Source organism: Pectinophora gossypiella, chromosome 6, assembly GCF_024362695.1.
Source record: "Pectinophora gossypiella chromosome 6, ilPecGoss1.1, whole genome shotgun sequence".
NCBI classification, from domain to species: domain Eukaryota; kingdom Metazoa; phylum Arthropoda; class Insecta; order Lepidoptera; family Gelechiidae; genus Pectinophora; species Pectinophora gossypiella.
This window is the reverse complement of record NC_065409.1, coordinates 3,259,560-3,277,829: the sequence shown is the minus strand read 5'-3', so window position 1 is coordinate 3,277,829 and position 18,270 is coordinate 3,259,560. Positions and strand designations below refer to the sequence as shown.

The 18,270-nt window shown below is 38.8% G+C and overlaps 2 protein-coding genes across 3 annotated transcripts in view; both read left to right on the top strand.

Moving 5' to 3' along the window:
• The window catches only part of LOC126367377 (CD63 antigen-like), a 150,637-nt gene that overhangs the window by 46,403 nt on the left and 85,964 nt on the right, over positions 1-18,270 (top strand). The gene's annotated exons all lie outside the window — the stretch shown is intronic.
• LOC126367322 (paxillin) overlaps positions 251-18,270 on the top strand; it is a 110,862-nt gene continuing 92,842 nt past the window's right edge. The window contains exon 1 of one of the 2 annotated variants that reach the window (XM_050010797.1): positions 251-400. In XM_050010797.1, coding sequence (XP_049866754.1) covers positions 388-400 — 13 coding nt within the window. In that variant the 5' untranslated portion in view covers positions 251-387. Of the gene's footprint in view, positions 401-17,938; positions 18,030-18,270 lie in introns of those variants that run through there. The other variant, XM_050010796.1, reaches the window with a different exon arrangement.

The window sequence follows — 18,270 nt, the reverse complement described above, 5'->3', positions numbered from 1 at the left end:
TATATTTTCGATGTGTTGGTACCACGTATGTTGTGTTTCTTTGACAGCTTTTTGCTTCATATTGTAATAACAGAAAGAAACAACAATATACGCATTTTTTTAACTTTACTGCATTCAACCTAAATAACAGTATATTGAATCAATGAAAATAAAATACAACAGTCAGATGTTTGTCAAAATTTGACATATCGGCAGTGGTGACAACATTGTAAATTTTACCATATTTGGTTTAGGATTTCTTATTTTCCTGCAGCTATAATCCAAGTATTTTACAGCTTATTTCAGTATTAAGTGGTTAAACAATAGTGGTACTTGTTCAGTTAAAGTGTAGTTATTCTATTGTATTGAAAATAAGCGGTTTGATCCTGTATCTACAGAGAAATCACAATGGATGACTTGGGTAAGTGCTAATTTCATTGCTGATATCATAACCTGTTTTACTTGCTCTGAATTGCAGTGACGTGTTTTTAAGACATTCTCGAACATTTATAAAGATCAGGACCGGGTGGGATGTATATTTTTATAAAATTCTTAGCTATATGATGCTAAATAGTAAACCAGTGGTAGAATGTTGTTTATATGCAGACTTTTTGATGTTATCAGCTGCCATATCCTGTGCCGCTCTTATTCATCAAATTTGATGTTTACATTGACCTTTATGTATAATTAAACAAGTACTTATATTACCTTGTATTTTGGGAAAGACATTATGTTTTACTGTCAACAAGGTTTAATGCTAATCAGTTTTGAATCTTAATGCAATACTATAAGAAAGAGTCTTGTATTTGTTGAACTTGAATAGGTGTGTATTTTTGGCAAGTGTATGTTTTACACACACATCCATTGAGAATTTTGATTATTTATTTATAGTACATTTTTAAATATAATAATTTAATACAAAGAAGATTAGAGGGTAGAGGAAATATTTCCTTTAAGATAGTAAAGCCCCGTTGCCTTAAATCCAGAACCTATTGTTTAACTATAATATCTGGAAATCCAGCCCTTACAAGGTTAAAACAAAATTACATGACTTCACTCTTCATTAAAGAATATGGATGTCAAATTTCAAATGATTTTTTACTATTACATCTGCGGGGCTTAAAAAGGCCACTTTGGGGCAATTAATCTGAAACAGAATATTGCTATTTGACATTTGTTGACATTGCACACCTACTTTTATATTTATTTATTTTCATAGGATAATAATAAACAATTATACATGATATGTTAACAATAGGTGTAGCATATTTTCACATAAGTACATGTACAATCAATCACATTATCCACATATTAATAAATTGTATATGCGCTAATGTCAAATGAATATAGTATTTTATATAAATTGCTTCAATTTGGCCTTTTTAGGCCCCCTACAGATTCAATTGATTTAGAATATGTACGAAAATATTCTAATTCTGTTAGAGAAATAATTATTTAGCCAAGCATGAATTCATACTGAGATGTGATTGAGAATTATCTCTTAAGCCTAGCAGCATGGTCACTTTTTGAGTCAAAACTCATTACATACATAAGATCACGCCTATTTCCCGTTGGGGTAGGCAGAGACAATGGAATTCCACTTACTACAATCCTGACACACCACTCAATGCAAAGCTAAATAAATAAGATTTAAAAAACCCACATTCATATGTCAGCCCTTAAGATACTGCATTATTAATACCATGGAGAATTTTTAATACTAAACTTTATGGATAGACATACACACATAAACTCACGCCTATTTCCCACTAGGGTAAGCAGAGACTGTGGAATTCCATTTGCGTCGATCCTGACACACTTCCTCCACATTCATCAATCGTTTCATACACGCTCGTCGGTTCAGAGTAGATCTTACTGAACCTTTTCTAAGGACATTTCCAATTTGGTCATTGTACGTCCGTCTAGGTCTTCCTCTGCCAGCCCTACCACGAACCTTGTGATGGATAGTCATACTCTCCTAATACGCCTTTATATGACGCCACTACTAAAATCTCAATAGCACTAAACATTTTTTTCTTTTTGTCAAACTGCCAAAACATTTTACAAAGGTCAAGTTGGTAAGTATATTTCTTATGTCTAAGTTGACTCGCCCTGCGGAAGGAATAACAAGGGATATTATAACATTAATACCATTAACAAGCCACTTTACGCCAATGCGTAACTCAGCGCATTAGGGGGCCAGGGAGTGAGCGGGTCGCGGGGCGGAACGATTAGCGGGTATCTAGTACTAGCACGCAATATCCTTGAGCAATTCGCATTCTTGACATCACATAGAATAGAATAGAATAGAAATCATTTATTTTAGATATAAGTATTGGTATAACAGTAGGAGTGAACATAGTAATTACAAACTTATTTCTAAAAAAGGATGTCAGCTCAGCAATATGTTGTGACACTCCGACATGGAGGGAGTGCCACAACGCCGATTTTCAGCTGTGCCCCAAAAAAAAAACACTAAAAAATAACATCACTTTACTTTTGATTTCACGTTTCTTTTTTATACTTTAGCTTGCGTCACATTACGCTGAAGTAAACGCGGGATTTTGAACAGAAAATTAATTTAAATAACATCCCATACTTTAATAACCCTTCTGGTGCAGTCAAGTAAAAATGTCCAAATCTTAAAGGCAGTTGCTATGTCGCTGCCACACTTGTCGTTGAAGCGCAATCGTGTACAGAATATCAATTTAAAAATCTCACTGCAAAATATTCGTTGCAGAACATACACTGTTTCTTTTTCCCTAACTAGCGGATTTAGCTTCGTACATACGAACATACGTAATCGTCTTCCTAGCATTATCCCGTTTTCTCAGGGTCCGCTTTCAGGTCCGATTTTTTACAGAATTATTATTTTATTATTTATTTATTTATTAAATCTTAATACTAAAAATACAATTATCAATGCCCTGCAAAACAGTTTGTCTGCAGGAAAGAGTCTCTACTAATAATATGAACTTATATCTAATAGTCAATTAATAACATAAGTTAACTAGGAATAATAAGTTAGCTAGGACACGAGTCTAGAAGGTGTCACGAGTTTAGAAGCGACTGCCTGTCTGATCTTCCAACCCGCGAAGGAAAAGCAGCCCAATACAGGCATACGAACATACGCACCGCATGTAAACACTATTTATAATGAAAATGTTGTTTCCTTTAATGACGGCGTACGTGACCGTGTGTTTACTTTCCATTGGCACTATTTGGCATTGGCACTTAACTCGTAAACACACGGATTATTTTTGTTAATTTTGTTACATTTTCTAGAGTATTCTGCAGAGGATAATGTGTTTATCCGTGCATAAACGTACACGTACCTAGAGCACTAGCTGTCAATAATTTCGAGTATATCGTAAGTTGCAACCACACAGTAGTGGTATTAACCCATATCACATATTAATAATATAATAATATTAGTGGGTGTCGTACGGCTGATGATGATGACATCGTAAAAGGTGACTGAATAATTATGTTCTCTCCAACTCGATAGTCTTCGCATCACCATATCGTCACTGAAAAGGCAAAATCACATAAGCACCAAAATGCCATTTCAAGAATTCGTTTTTTTTTATCAAAACTTTTTACCCATTTATCCTATTTAGATGACGTCAACGTAAGATTACATTGTTTTTCATTTTCTATGTATACATGTGACCTATAACATGGACTGCTATTTTAGGATTTAAGCGCTTAAGTAATTTTGCCTTTCCAGTGATATGGTTTAATACCACTACTGTGTGCTGCAAATTACGTTTCGGTGGCTGGTGGTGGCTCTGTCCACCGCAAACAGACAAAAATTGTGTATAGAGATAGAGTCACCACTATACACACCTTTTGCCTGTTTGTCCTTCTGTAGAAATATAGATATGCGCACCTGCCGGTTCTCTGGCCACAACGCCTCCGCCCTATGGCTCCCTGGTGTCGGAGTGATTAATGACCCCTGGCGGATCACCCGTCGTCCCCACCTTGCTATCATATCAGCTATGGTTAGGAAATGCATATACATGGCCTATATACGCACTGAGGTATTCCTTTATTGACTTCTGCTTTGTGAAACTTGGATACGAACCCAATTTCCGATGGTGACATTTAATATATGCGCTAGGTCTTTAATAGCGACAAAGTTGTGCTGAAAACAAAAAACATGAAACATCCTAGGCATTTCTTCATGACTTTTATTATTTACTTTTGCACATTAAAACTAGTTTCAGTTGACGAAACCAAGAGTATGAATTCTACCAAGAAAATTATGCGACTTAACCTAATATTTCGACAATGGCAAGGCAGCAAAGCGTTGAAATAGGACTTATGCACATAAAATACTATACTAGATATCGCCACATAACAGCATCATAAGTCACCGAGTTTCACAACTCGGGCCTTTCACAGAGCGACAGGAATGCAAAACGAGGAACGATTTACCGAAGCTGTCAGTGTCTATAAGCGTTCCTCTCCGACATTGACCACTCACATACATTCTGCCATGATCGATAAACAGAACAGACAGACGGTAAAATAAAAGCCTGTAGCTATCGGATCATAAATGATTATCACGTGCTCAGCGGTGTCGGAAAACATGGTGAGGAAACCCACATTCCCGAGAAATGCATTTTCAAAGGTATGTGACCTAATCTGTATTGAGCTGGTTTTCCCTTCAAGAGTTGGAAGGTCAGACAGACAGTCGCTTCTGTAAAAAACCGAACCTGTCAAATCTTCAGGTTGGGTAAGTGGACCTTGTGAGAAACGGGATAATGCTAAGGGGATGATGAACTATAGAGATACTGTTTATGAGAGAGGGGGCGCAAAAGAAGATGGAAATACGATCTGGATGTTTTTTATAGGGACTTGCATAACATCGACCTGAAAATGCCGATTATTCTAGCCATAGAGGCAGTCAATCAGCTCGCGACACCAAACACTTCAGGACCCCGATACCGACCCCGCCGGCGTGGTCGACGATTTCCCTCAATCAGCGCTTATCACTATATCGACCCACTAGGGTCGACTAATTCTTTCAAATATTTTTCCTCTCAGACGACACCCTGATCCGAAGTTCGCACCCAACCGGGCACCCTCAGGCCTGTTGTCTTAAATGTTCTACCACGTGAGAGCCTTCAGCGCTCCCCATTTTTCCGACCAAGTATTTAATGCCATCTGCAGCAAATCTACAATAAGTTACGTCAAAAAAAGGCCTGAAAATCTCAACGTGTATTAACGGTGTTGGTGTCACAATTATAACTTACCTTAAATCATAGAATAGGGATACTACATGTAGAACGGCAACTCTCCGCTCCCCGCCAGCGGCTGAGCTTTACCTCATCGCCCCTCGGTCTTACTTTAGTCGTCAATCGTATGGCTTCAAGCACACAGATGTGCGTGTACGATGACGTCAATGTGTAGTGTCTGTGTAAAATCCAAATCCCATACATAATAACATAAACAGCCTATATACGCCCTACTGCTGGACACAGGCCTCCCCTCAATCAACCGGAGGGGGTATGGAGCATACTCTACCACGCTGCTCCACTACGGGTTGGTGGAGGCGTTTTTACGGCTAATAGCCGGGACCAACGGCTTAACGTGCCCTCCGAAGCACGGAATCATCTTACTTTTTCGGACAATCAGGTGATTCAAGCCTGAAAAGTCCTTACCAAACAAAGGACAGTCTCACAAAGTGATTTCGACAATGTCCCCGTCGGGAATCGAACCCGGACCTCCAGATCGTGAGCCTAACGCTCTAACCACTAGATCACGGAGATTGTGAAATCCAAATCCCATTTGTAACTATTGTGTCTAGAAAACCGGGCCTTACGAGGTTAAGCCACATTCTCACTTGTTATCAGGGGAACCTATTCGCAGTAAAAAATAAAACATTTTTTTTTTCTGAAACTATCAGTGCCTCTGTCTGACAGTGGCCAGTCACATACCTTCTGTCTTGAGGGATCTCATGGATTAGATTGATGTGGGGAGATCGAGTGTTATGTATTTTTAGATGTTGTTAGTAGCCGGTGTTTGAGTGAGGTGCTCTTGATATTGTCGATTTATAAATATTAAATTCTGCTTTTTTCGAGGAAGACCGCGTAAGAGATTGTGTGACGACTTCAATGCTTATCGGAGGGATTGGCCCGAGATCGCTGACAGTCGAGAGGAGTAGAAAAATCAAGGGGAGGCCTCTGCCCAGCAGTGGGATCGGATAGGCTAAATAAGATAAGAAGAGAAATTCTGCTATAAACAGGAAAATACAAAACAAAAGAGAAATAGAATGAGTACATTTTTTTTTTTTGACATGACTTATTGTAGATTTGCCGCAGATGGCATTAACTACTTGGCCGGACAAATGGGGAGCGCTGAAGGCTCTCACCCGGTGTTGATGAGTACAGTAGGCGGCCTTATTGCTCAGTAGCAATCTCTTCCAGACAGGGGGGGGTGGGTTTCTTATAGGCTATGTATCTTTTCCAATTGAAGAATAGAGATGCTGGGTCGTACAGTCATGAGCAATATCATGCACTTTAGAACCCTGTCGCACTATCATATTTGACAGATAAAAGTTAATGTGACATGGTTTCAAAGTTTACTCGTGGCCGTACATTCTGCTAGGCATTATTTTTATATATAATAGGTAAAAGTTTTGTACGTAATTATTATTTCACCCCTTTTATATACCTCATTATAAAAAAAATGCTCTTTCATTTTTCCATACATGCTAGGAAGTTTTATAGATTCCGATGTCCTAAATATAATAATAACCTCCATCTTTTTAAGTCGGTTTATTATAATGTGAATTTGAGATCAAACAAGATAGCAGTTCATTCAGAAGTAATCGCCAATTTTGCATCCAAAACGGATCTTTAAAACTTTATTGGACATAAAACACGAGTCGATAACTTTTTTACTGTACATATTTGAATTTTAAATACTACGAGTTTATTGGAATGTGCGCGGTTTAATGGTACCTATATTCGCACATACATTAGTAAGGATCAAAACATTCAATACATTTACATAGGTAAACTAGCTATTGCGCACGGCTTCCCTCGCGTTTAATTCGGGGTAACACGGTTCCCCTTTCCTAATGTAAACAATTTAATTTAAAAAAGAATTCACCCCCTTTTTTAGCTTTCTACCCTGAAAATTGCGGGTTGCTATATATAAACTTGCACCCCCATTTTAGGGGTGTGGGGGGGGGGGGAGGGGGGTGAAAGAGACAAAAACTAGCCTACGTCACTATCCAGCCCTTCAACTCGCCGTGAAAGACGGACAAACAAACAGACACAGACAGATCTACAGGTGACAAAAATAATTATATTTTTTCTATTTAAACTTATTATTATTATTAATAGCCCTCAATGTCCCACTGTAGGGCAAAGGCCTCTCTTCCCTTCTTCCACTCCTATTTAACTTATTTATGAATTTTAATAAAGTACACTGTAATACACACACACACACACACACACACACACACACACACACTGTAACCGACAGAGGGATTGCGTCCTCTAACATAATGGACTAATGTTATGAGCGATAGGCTGATCCCTTATCACCATAAGGTTCATCATATCCATCTTAGAACTTCGTATCAACAGTGGCTGCAAGTTGTCTTTGATTACTTGTGGCTCTGCCCACCCCATTTGGGATTACGGGCGTGAGTTTATGTATGTACACTGTAATAAGTTCGACATTTTGCCACGTTTTACAATTTGCTTTTTCATACAAATTCCATAGTAATTTCGTAACTGATTTGACTAGTTGGAAGCTAGCCTATTCACGCTACCTTTATACCACACACATCCCGGGTTCTTTCCTCTACACACACGCCTTTCTTCCAATAAAGTTCGACTGTAGACATATGTATCTAAACTAACCCACGTTTTAATACCATTAAGGACACATTCCACGACGAATTATTACGAAATTATGAGGTTTTAACCTCTTAGCCGCATGGTATCACGGTGCATTATCGCATTTAGAACCGTCCGCGTCCACGCGGCTCTAAATTAATTAGCTTAATTATACAGGATGGGACAAGAATGACGTAACGTCACGTAACGGACACACCTAGTGTGGTGGTAATGGGTAACTAACTGGTATATGGTCCCTATGGGGTGTTTTGGGGACTCTTTATACGTTTTGAACTTCGAACTTTCTGAGGCCATGTAAAGTTGTCCTTCTCTTCTATCGTGTGGGTTGTGAGGTGAATTCTCCGCCAAAGGCCCCTGACATGGCTCATGTAACGACTACTTATCTGCTCTGCAAATTTTTCATAATTGTAAATTTAACTGTTTAATATCTGGAGGTGGAGTCCTGGTGTCCTATATGACACGTTTTACCTAGTTCAGGCACCAGCCTCTTCTCAAAAATTGTATACACAAACCAAATGTCTTTTGTTATGGATTCTTTTTTGTAGAGGAAATAAACTTTTTACTTACTTACTTACTTACATCAGTAAATAGTAGCCGGGATCAACGGGCTTAACGTGCCTTCCCAAGCTCGGATCATCTTACTTTTTGGACAATCAGGTGATTCAGGTTTGTTGTCCTGTTTTGCTATGTTACAGGACTTGACACCGATAGCTTAGTGGGCTAAGTAAGTAGTCGTTACATGAGCCATGTCAGGTGCCTTTGGCGGGTCAATAATAACCCTTACGCTAGGATTGATGAGGTTGACCATCCACCTCACAACCCACACGATAGAAGAAGATTCTTTATCTATGGTCCAATGCTTGAACCTACCTGCAATGAAGTCGCCTGATAAAGTACCTACGCAGCATAATATTCTTGTAGATGAAAACGCCTGTCTTCCAATATAATGAGATAAGTATAATTAAGTGCAACCCTATTTGAACAATTTCTATTTTTGGAATGTCCGTCTCTACAACTGTAATTCAGCTAAATATAACACTGGGATTGATGAAACATTCTCCGAATAAACCGAGGCCGTTCCAGGGCTCATTACACATTGTTACGGTCTTATGGTGACGTCATGACGTCATGGCGTCATGGTCTACTTTCGCCTGGAGTTGCGTCGCGATTACGCGCCCTGACATCTGTCAGTCGGACGCAAACGCCCGTAGGCGGAACGGTACGCGGGAATAAAAAAAAACTATTAAAAAAACTATAGAGTCAAAAAGTTAAATTACCGCGTTATTTTGGGATACGTTTATATTTTTTTCTACTCCTCTACTTTAATCTGGCATTTAAATAACCAAAAAGTCTAATATAAGTACATACATAATTAAACTCTTTGAAAAAGTGTACGCTCTATGGCCTATAAAAGCATTGTTTACAAAGTGTAACTGTACTATAATGTCGCCAAAAAAGCATTGTTATTGTTTTTTTTTTTTGACCTGGAAACTGGCACCTTTACTTTGTTTGGTGCCATAGATATACTATAAAAAAAAAGTATACATTTGCCGCCATTTTCCCGCGCGTTGGAAAATAAATTTATAAATAAAATTTTTCTTTGTATAATTTTTGTTTCATTTAAAATTACGTCGTCGTAGAAAAAGTATTGTATGCAACGTTGTATAACTAGGTCAAAAAATGCTCGTGGCGTCTCTTATTGCGATGTTCGCCAAGGCTCACATCGCAACTCACGCCACTCGCATTTTTTGACCCTTCTTATACAACTGTTGCATAAAATACTATAAACTGACTCTGTAAACGTTTTCAAAATTGGCTGTATGTTTAACATTGGATTTTAAAAAAGCAATAGATAAAGGTACAGTGAATAAAAAAAATAGATGTATCTCCTATACTTAAAGGTTGCCTGGAAGAGATTGCTACTTAGCAATAAGGCCGCCTATTGTACTAATTCTATTTCTCTTTTGTTTTGTATTTTGTTTTTTCCTGTTTGTGCAATAAAGTATTTGTTATGTTATGTTAATAGATGAATTATGTATACAAATTAATCTTTCTTTTAAAATCCTGACTAACCAGTATTCGGTAATTTAATGTACAAATATAGTAGTAGAGGCTGTATGTAATAAAAATATTGTTTCCTGTAAAACAAAAGAAGTGAGTAAGTAAACAGGTCGTGTGTTAGCCGCGCAAATATTCTGGTTACTTTACAGCCTTTTGCGTAAAACGAAGTGGCAGCATGTGAAGAACACAGTCAAATAAGAAATACTGTAAAAGTGTTTACAAAAAAATAACAAAGCTAACACTACATGACTATTACGTTTTCAATAACGAAACACACGCGTTAAACAAATATTATTCAAGTCAAATAGAAATATTTGTATACAATGTTTTGTAAACTATCTACGAGTGTGTAGGTTAACTAAATTCGTAGACATGTTAAACAAATTTAGGATAATTCAAATCTCTTAAAATGACAGCATCTATATAAGAGAACTTGTAAATGTTCCATGATAATAAAAAGTGATAAAAATATCTTCATTCAGTAGGTAAAATAGTACACTTTTAATCGTCAATTTTTACGTGACGAACGTCTCATCCGCATAAAACTACTGCAGCTTCTCACAACCTGTATAGCCGGGGAAAAAAGTTGCACTAAAAACCTCGACACTCGGAACGTCTAGTGCCACTAGACGTTAAACCTAAAATGTTGTTGTACAATTTAATTTGGCTGCCTAATATAAGTTCCCAGACAGTTAATCCCGTGCATTCATATCTTCTAAATAATCACTACCCTTATAACATAACTTCTTCACAAAGTTTCTGTTTAAATACTGTCTTAAAACTGTTGAAATGTAAATGGTTAACAGCATATCCCTTTTACATTTGTTAACGAAGGATTAGGGTGCATTACAAACGTGTCCTTTACCCCTCAAGTGTTACTATCAAACCAAAACCCATAACAAAAGCTACAAATTTGGCGTATTGTAATTTCTCTAAATAGAATAGAATAGAAATAGTTTATTATAAAAAAAACAAGACAATAACATCATATCAAATTCAAATCATCTCCTTATAGTGAGTACCTAAACGCCTCTTTGAAATATTTAAATCGGATGTGATTTTTTAAAATTAAACCTCGCAATGGACAGGCTAGTTTCAATCCAGGTAAAAAATGTGGTTTAAATTTTAACTCCAATTGAAATTAATTCAAACAAATCGAGGTGTTCTTGAAGAAAATCACGTGAATGTGATTTTTCAAAAAGGTACACGTTATTTTCGCCATAAAACGATGAAATGTCAATAATCTGTCAATAAATAAATAAATAAAGTTTAAAGAGGGACTATCCAGGCTACGTTCCTCAAAATCAATATAGATGGCGCTGTACAGAGTTTCTTCGTTTAATCTTCTAATTTCATGGATAACAGACATATGCATCTTTCATCCTTGTTTTTGGGTATAAATGATGACCCCTTTTTATTACACCCAGGCAAAATTTCACCTTCCGCCCATTATTATATTGATCATAATAAAGAGAAGCGATTTAGGTAACAACATAATTCTATACATAATGTGATCCAAATATTAACCAACAATTATTATTTTTATTTCGCAAAGGCCGGCCACAGGATGGGTGACCACAAAAAAAAAATGTTTTCATATCGAGCTCCTCCGTGCTTCGGAAGGCACGTTAAGCCATTGGTCCCGGCTGCATTAGCAGTCGTTAATAACCACCAATCCGCACTGGGCCCGCGTGGTGGTTTAAGGCCCGATCTCCCTATCCATCCATAGGGAAGGCCCGTGCCCCAGCAGTGGGGACGTTAATGGGCTGGTGATGATGATTATTTTTATGTTTCTGCCATTGCATTGTATTTTGGAATAATTATGTACCCGAGTAAATAGGTAGTTATCACGTTATAACTATAAATTAAAAAAAAAACCCCGATCAGATAAAAAGTACGCTAACAGCAGACAAGCTCAATGGTTCCAGAACACATTAGTATTTCAAATGTCAGGTCCCACATATGCTTGCAAGCAAACTGAGCGTGTAACGTTCCTATCACACCTAACAAACGACCTGATGACTTTGAAGACCTGAACCGATTTGCACCAGACATAGCTAAGAACACTCGACTGATATACTTTCAAACAAAAAAAAACCGCATTAAAATCGGATCATTCGTCTGGGAGCTACGATGCCATAGACAGACACATTCACACACACACACAGACACGTCAAACTTATAACACGTCGTTTTTGCGTCGGGGGTTAAAAACTAAACGCTATCTACTTATATTAGGCGGGCCTGGCAAATATTTAAATTAAATTTTGTTTTGTCACTACTAACATAGTTTTTAAGTTTTTGTAATACTAACAAATATGGGCATCTGTCTGAAATAAAATTATTATTTTTTTTTTTATATTGTTTTTGGTGAACGTCGGCTGGAAAGTCCCTGAGTAAAATATTTTGAAATGTTGTTGTGGTAGTAAACACGTGATGTTCGATGTATTGATGTAGTGTTCAGTTTCACCCTTGGCAGGCGGGTTGGTTGGTGTTGGCGGACGTTCAAACTAGAGTACAGTCTAGACATTTTGAGACCAAATTCAATGGCAGGTCAAGGGATTTATTCTCAGTGAAGCTGAAATTAGAACATATTTAATTTCTGGGTATTTTTATTTGGTCGTATTGTAAACATAGAAAATGCCTATAACATAGCAATACTTAATTGTTTTATTAATACTCAATTAATTAATTTAACAGCCTCCGTGGTCTAGTGGTTAGAGCGTTAAGCTCACGATCTGGAGGTCCGGGTTCGATTCCCGATGGGGACATTGTCGAAATCACTTTGTGGGACTGTCCTTTGTTTGGTAAGAACTTTTCAGGCTTGAATCACCTGATTGTCCGAAAAAGTAAGATGATTCTGTGCTTCGGAGGGCATGTTAAGCCGTTGGTCTCGGCTATTAGCCGTAGAAACACCTCCACCAACCCGCAGTGGAGCAGCTTGGTGGAGTATGCTCCATACCCCCTCCGGTTGATTGAGGGGAGGCCTGTGACCAGCAGTGGGACGTATACTGGTTATGTTATGTTATTATGTACTCAATTATTAATTGCATTCCGTGTAGTACATACACATTCCACATGCATGTGTATCATGTGTCAGCATCACGCCTGTATCCTTAAAGGTGTAGACAGAGGTGTATAGTATGTATTTACTTATTTTTACTTACTTACTATTTACACTCACTCCTCGCCAGTTACGTTTAAGTTCCATGTAATAGGGGGGGGGGGGGGGGGGGGGGTATTACATATGGCTTCTTGTGTGTTGCGTATTTTTAATTTAATACACAGAAAGCGGGTGTTCGAATCCCGGTGGGGAAATATTACAAAAATTTATTTGTAATCCCTAGTTTGGTTAGGACATTACAGGCTGATCACCTGATTGTCCGAAAGTAAGATGATCCGTGCTTCGGAAGGCACGTTAAGCCGTTGGTCCCGGTTACTACTTACTGATGTAAGTAAGTAGTCGTTACGTGAATCATGTCAGGGGCTTTTGGCGGCTCAATAGTAACCCTGACACCAGGGTTGATGAGGTTGGTGATCCACCTCACAGCCCACACGAGAGATGAAAACAAAGCCATACTAGTGTACAAACAAATAAAAACATCGTCCGGATAGGACAACTCTCGTTCTCATACCAAAACTGGAGATAGTGAAACCTCTAGTTTCTAAAAAGGTCGGAAAAACAGTTTCCTCTTGATTTGCATGTGATTTGAATACGGCAAGTTTTCTCAAGAAATTAGTATGCTGGTCAGTTATCGTGTCTATCTTTATCTCACTACTTAGGTTACTAAACCTATCTTTGTATACGATACATAAATATTGTACATTCGTAGAGTACTCGTAGAGATATCACAAAAATCAACCCGTGGTTTGGTTAGGACTTAGGACATTCCAGGCTGATCACCGGATTGTCCGAAAGTAAGACGATCCGTGCTTCGTAAGGCTCGTTGACCCATTGGTCCCGGTTACTACTTACTGATGTAATTATGTAGTACTTTGGCGGCTCAATAATAATCCCGAAGTGTTGATGAGGTTGGTAATCCAACTCACAACCCACACGATAGAAGAAGAAGTCTAGTCTTAAATAGTCCGAATAAATTGAACACTAAATTAATAAGTTTTCCCTCATCATCACTAATTTAAGAGCCACGCTTTTGTCGGTGTAGCATCCTCCATGCTATTTTTTAGGGAAAAATAGAGCAGTGGTTTCCCTCTTCCGCCCCGCAGTACTCTGTCTGACGCGAGTGGGATGGCGCTCAGAGTAGTCTATTTCAAAGCCGAACTAGGACTCCTGTCCTCCATTTCCAGGTTACAGTCCCTGTGACACACCTCTTCCGTCCTGCATTGCCGTACCAATGGCTCCCATCTCCGCCTCCGCAACCGTTGAGGTCTTCACCCTAAGGTTTTCCCTAGTTCACGCTAATTAATTAGTTATGTATACTTCAGTCGTTTGCATTTAATAACAAGCGCAGCCGATCTTTTAATTCAACTTTCTACTGCAGCGAACGTGTAATTTTTAATTTTCCGCTTAATAACAAGCCTCGTTCACATCGACTTCTACCACTGAATTCGACTTTGTAAGTTTGAATTCATATTTGATATCTGAGATATTTGATATCACTTGGTTTCCAGGATTTGCCTCTCCCTGGAGACGTATGCTATGTAGTGTATGTTATGTTTGTCACTGATACTACTAGGTAGTCTAGCAGATATGCTGTTGATGATCTTCTATCGCGTGGGTTGTGAGGTGGACTGCAAACCTCATCAACCCTGGTGTCAGGGTTATTATTGAGCCGCCAAAGGCCCCTGACATGTGTTATGTAACGTCTACTTACAGCATTAAGTAGTAACCGGGACCAACGGCTTGACGTGCCTACCGAAGGACGGATCATCGGCTGTTGTTGATGATGACGATATTAGCCTCGCGCACATTTACTTAAGGGTTCAAAGCATTTCAGGCCTTCGTGATAAGATTCCCTTGCGCCAGTGGATTCTAACCTTTTTAATGTCACACCCCTGTGAACAAGTATGGAAATTGAGTTTACCCCTAATTTAAAACAATTAAAACCACACAAATTCGAACGAATATATGTTTATTATGTAAGTAAGAAAATGCACGTTTAGGTAACTAGTAAAGTAATATATAAATCTTGGAGTTAATTAGTGTGAAGATTGAAATTGCTTTGCATTCGCAAATTTGACAATATTAGGTTCGGTTTCACTCAACGCGCATGTCCTGTCATGATCAACATTCAGACGGTTTCTGGATTTTGTTTTTAATGTAACAAGAGTTATAATACTATTTCGTGCCATCCCGTGTTACCCCCCTAGAATCTTCGTTTTACCCCTGAGGGGGTAATTACCCCCAGGTTAGGAACCACTGCCTTACGTCATCTAGTGTGAAATACGCATAAACATGAACGGCATGTCCAATCCCCTTTAGTGGTATAATGGCCGTGTGCAAGTGGGCTATGTTAGCTCGGCCAACTCAAATATTGACTTCCTTATTAGAGCCCGGGCCTGAACAATGAACAGTTAGGTACATCGTAAAATGCTAAACGGACATTTGTAAAACGCAATTTGTCGTTTTAATGATCGTTCAATGTTTTTTGAGCGATAACATTGCGAAGGTTCCGTGCTTTCGTTCCATTTTACGCTTTTCACCCCTGTTGACATGTATAACATATACAAATGATTGTCTCTACATATTGATTTCCTACCGGGGTAAGCAGGGGCTATGGAATTCCATTTGCTTCGATCCTGACATACTTCTCTTGCTTCCTCCATACTCATCAATCGTTTCATGCACGCACACCGGTTCAGAATACATCTGTACTCTATCTGACGCAAGTGGAATGGCGTGCAGAGTAGTCTAGCCATAGGTGTTAGTATGACAGAAAACTTAATACCTAGTATTAGCCTAATAATTTATAAGTAAGAGCTGGGTTTCGATATATGAGCTTTTGTCCAGTGCTCAAATATGGACTCTGGGCACAGGTTGCTACAATACTATTTTGTGTGACGTGTCCGAGATGATAACCAGCACTCTTTTGGCACACACTAGGATGAAACCCAAAACAAAGTTAATTAAAAGCTTTATCGTTCATTGAACCTATAGTGTCAACAAAACAGTTTAAAAAACTACGCAGTCCCTTAGATTTGGTATTACTTTCCACAACATTTCAGTTTCAAGAAGTTCTTATGACAGTATATTTAAGTGCAATTAGTGATTCGCAGAATCACATCTCTCCGCGCAGTCGTAACTGAATCCATTAGGGCTAACATGCGCAATGGCATAAAATTTTGACATTTCGGTCATTTTATCGATTCTGACGATATATTATGTCGTTTTGTCGATAACATGGCACACTAAAAAATTATGTTGTTCTGTTAAAATACCACAACGTGATAAATTACAGGATTACAGTCTTTTAGCTCAAACTGACGTGGATTTGACAAAGGACTCAAAACGAAAAGTATGCATGTTGTCAAATACAAAAACATTTTTTTTACAAAATGACTACATCGGTTCTTCGACGTGATGAACTTTTATCGTGACAATAATTTTATCTATCGTGACACGCATGTTAGGGAAAATTTATCGACTCGATCGATAATTTTATCTCGTTGCGCGTGTTAGCTCTGCAGGTTTACTCAAACTTTGCTGGACGTGGGAACATAGTCGTAAAGCTTAAAGGTGTTAACTGAACCTCCACGAAGTCTCCACAAACGCCTTTTCAAGAAAACAGGACATTCACTTAGTCCTACGAAACTACGAGTGTTTAACACGCTTTGACAGAAATACGGTTTATGATTCCTATAAAGTAAACCAATAAGGGCATAGGACACGAAACACACCTCTATTTAAACCAAGCTTCCGCACAAAATACGATAAACACAAATTCAGTAGCGATTCCAGTGAAGGGTTCGTTAAATGAGGTTCTTGAGAAACGCCGAACAGATCAAAGTGCGAGCTAGTTGTCATCTAATGACTATCGTAAACTTGAGAAGAATGTGATGGAGTGAGAATGATGGACCGGAAGCCGCCGTCAGGGGACTCACGCGCATCGCCGGATATGCCGGAATTTGGCGGGAACCAACAACAAAATTAGAATTTAGAATTTACCGCTAGAGAATGCGTGATTGATGCCCATTCGAATATCTTCCGTCAACTCGAGCTCGAGAATCTCGAGAATCCCATTTCAAGAATGATTGCTTCATTGTGGGATTGTATGTAAGCCCGCAGATTTATTGATATTCGGTTTTGTTTGGAGTACTTTAAACTATAAAGTAGATAGAGTTAGTGAAGCAGGAAGTTTTGAAAGTTAGCCCTTTACATTTGTAGGTATTGACATAATATTCTTGTGCACAAGTACTCTGAGAAAATCAGCTAAGTTAAAATTTTGAAATTGCTGTTAAAACGAAAGTTATTTGAAGAGCTTATTGTTAAAACGTATGGGCTTCGGCGTTCCTTTCTTCAATAAATCCGCTACTGCTGACGGAACAATTGTTGTATTTTGACGAATGCACTTGATTTGTGACTGCGTATAAATAATCCCCCAGCCGGTGTGCTGGAGTGCCTCTGCCGGTGCGGCGTGCGCCGGCGCCGGTTACGTGAGCGACTCTACGCCGCGTTAGTTGTGACTGGGCCGCGTTGACGAATACTCTACTCGCAGCGCGCGCGACCTCGCCCTCGTGACATTGCCTTATCACTTATCACCTTATCAGCAACTTTATCCGCACCAATAAAAATAACGATATGTCCACCAACGCCGACCAAACTGCCGTTCTATAGTGAAGAAAACTAGTGCCGCGTCCTTGAAATTTTCAAGTGTTGAAAACTTTACCCGAATGCACTTGCATGTGATTGACTGACTGTGATTGCAATACTTATGCATTTACGCGGCGCGTGGGCCGCTGTTTACTCTGCTACGGTGTAGGCTGTGATTATGGTGCGCTGTGCCTAGTGTCGGCTCCGTGGGTGTTTTATTTCTAAAAAACAGCTTCACGATTGGCCGAAGATGGATCGGACAATGTATGGCAAGGTGCTGCCAGGCACTTATTATCCATTCCGCTGCGCTATGAAGGAGAACGGAATATCGCCCGGCTGTGAGTATTATTTATTTTGTATTTATTTTCATCTAAGTTACACATCAATCGATCGGATAAATCTTCTTTATCGTGAGGTGTGCCCTCGTGTGTTTGTTTACAATCATAATGTACGGTAACAGTGCGTGCGTTAGTTACAAATGATTGCGTCTACGAAGTACTTGAACCATCCGGTTCATTTATTTTTATAAGGTGCGTCCGAGTGCAGTGCTTCCGATGTGCTCTTACAGTGGCTTTGATA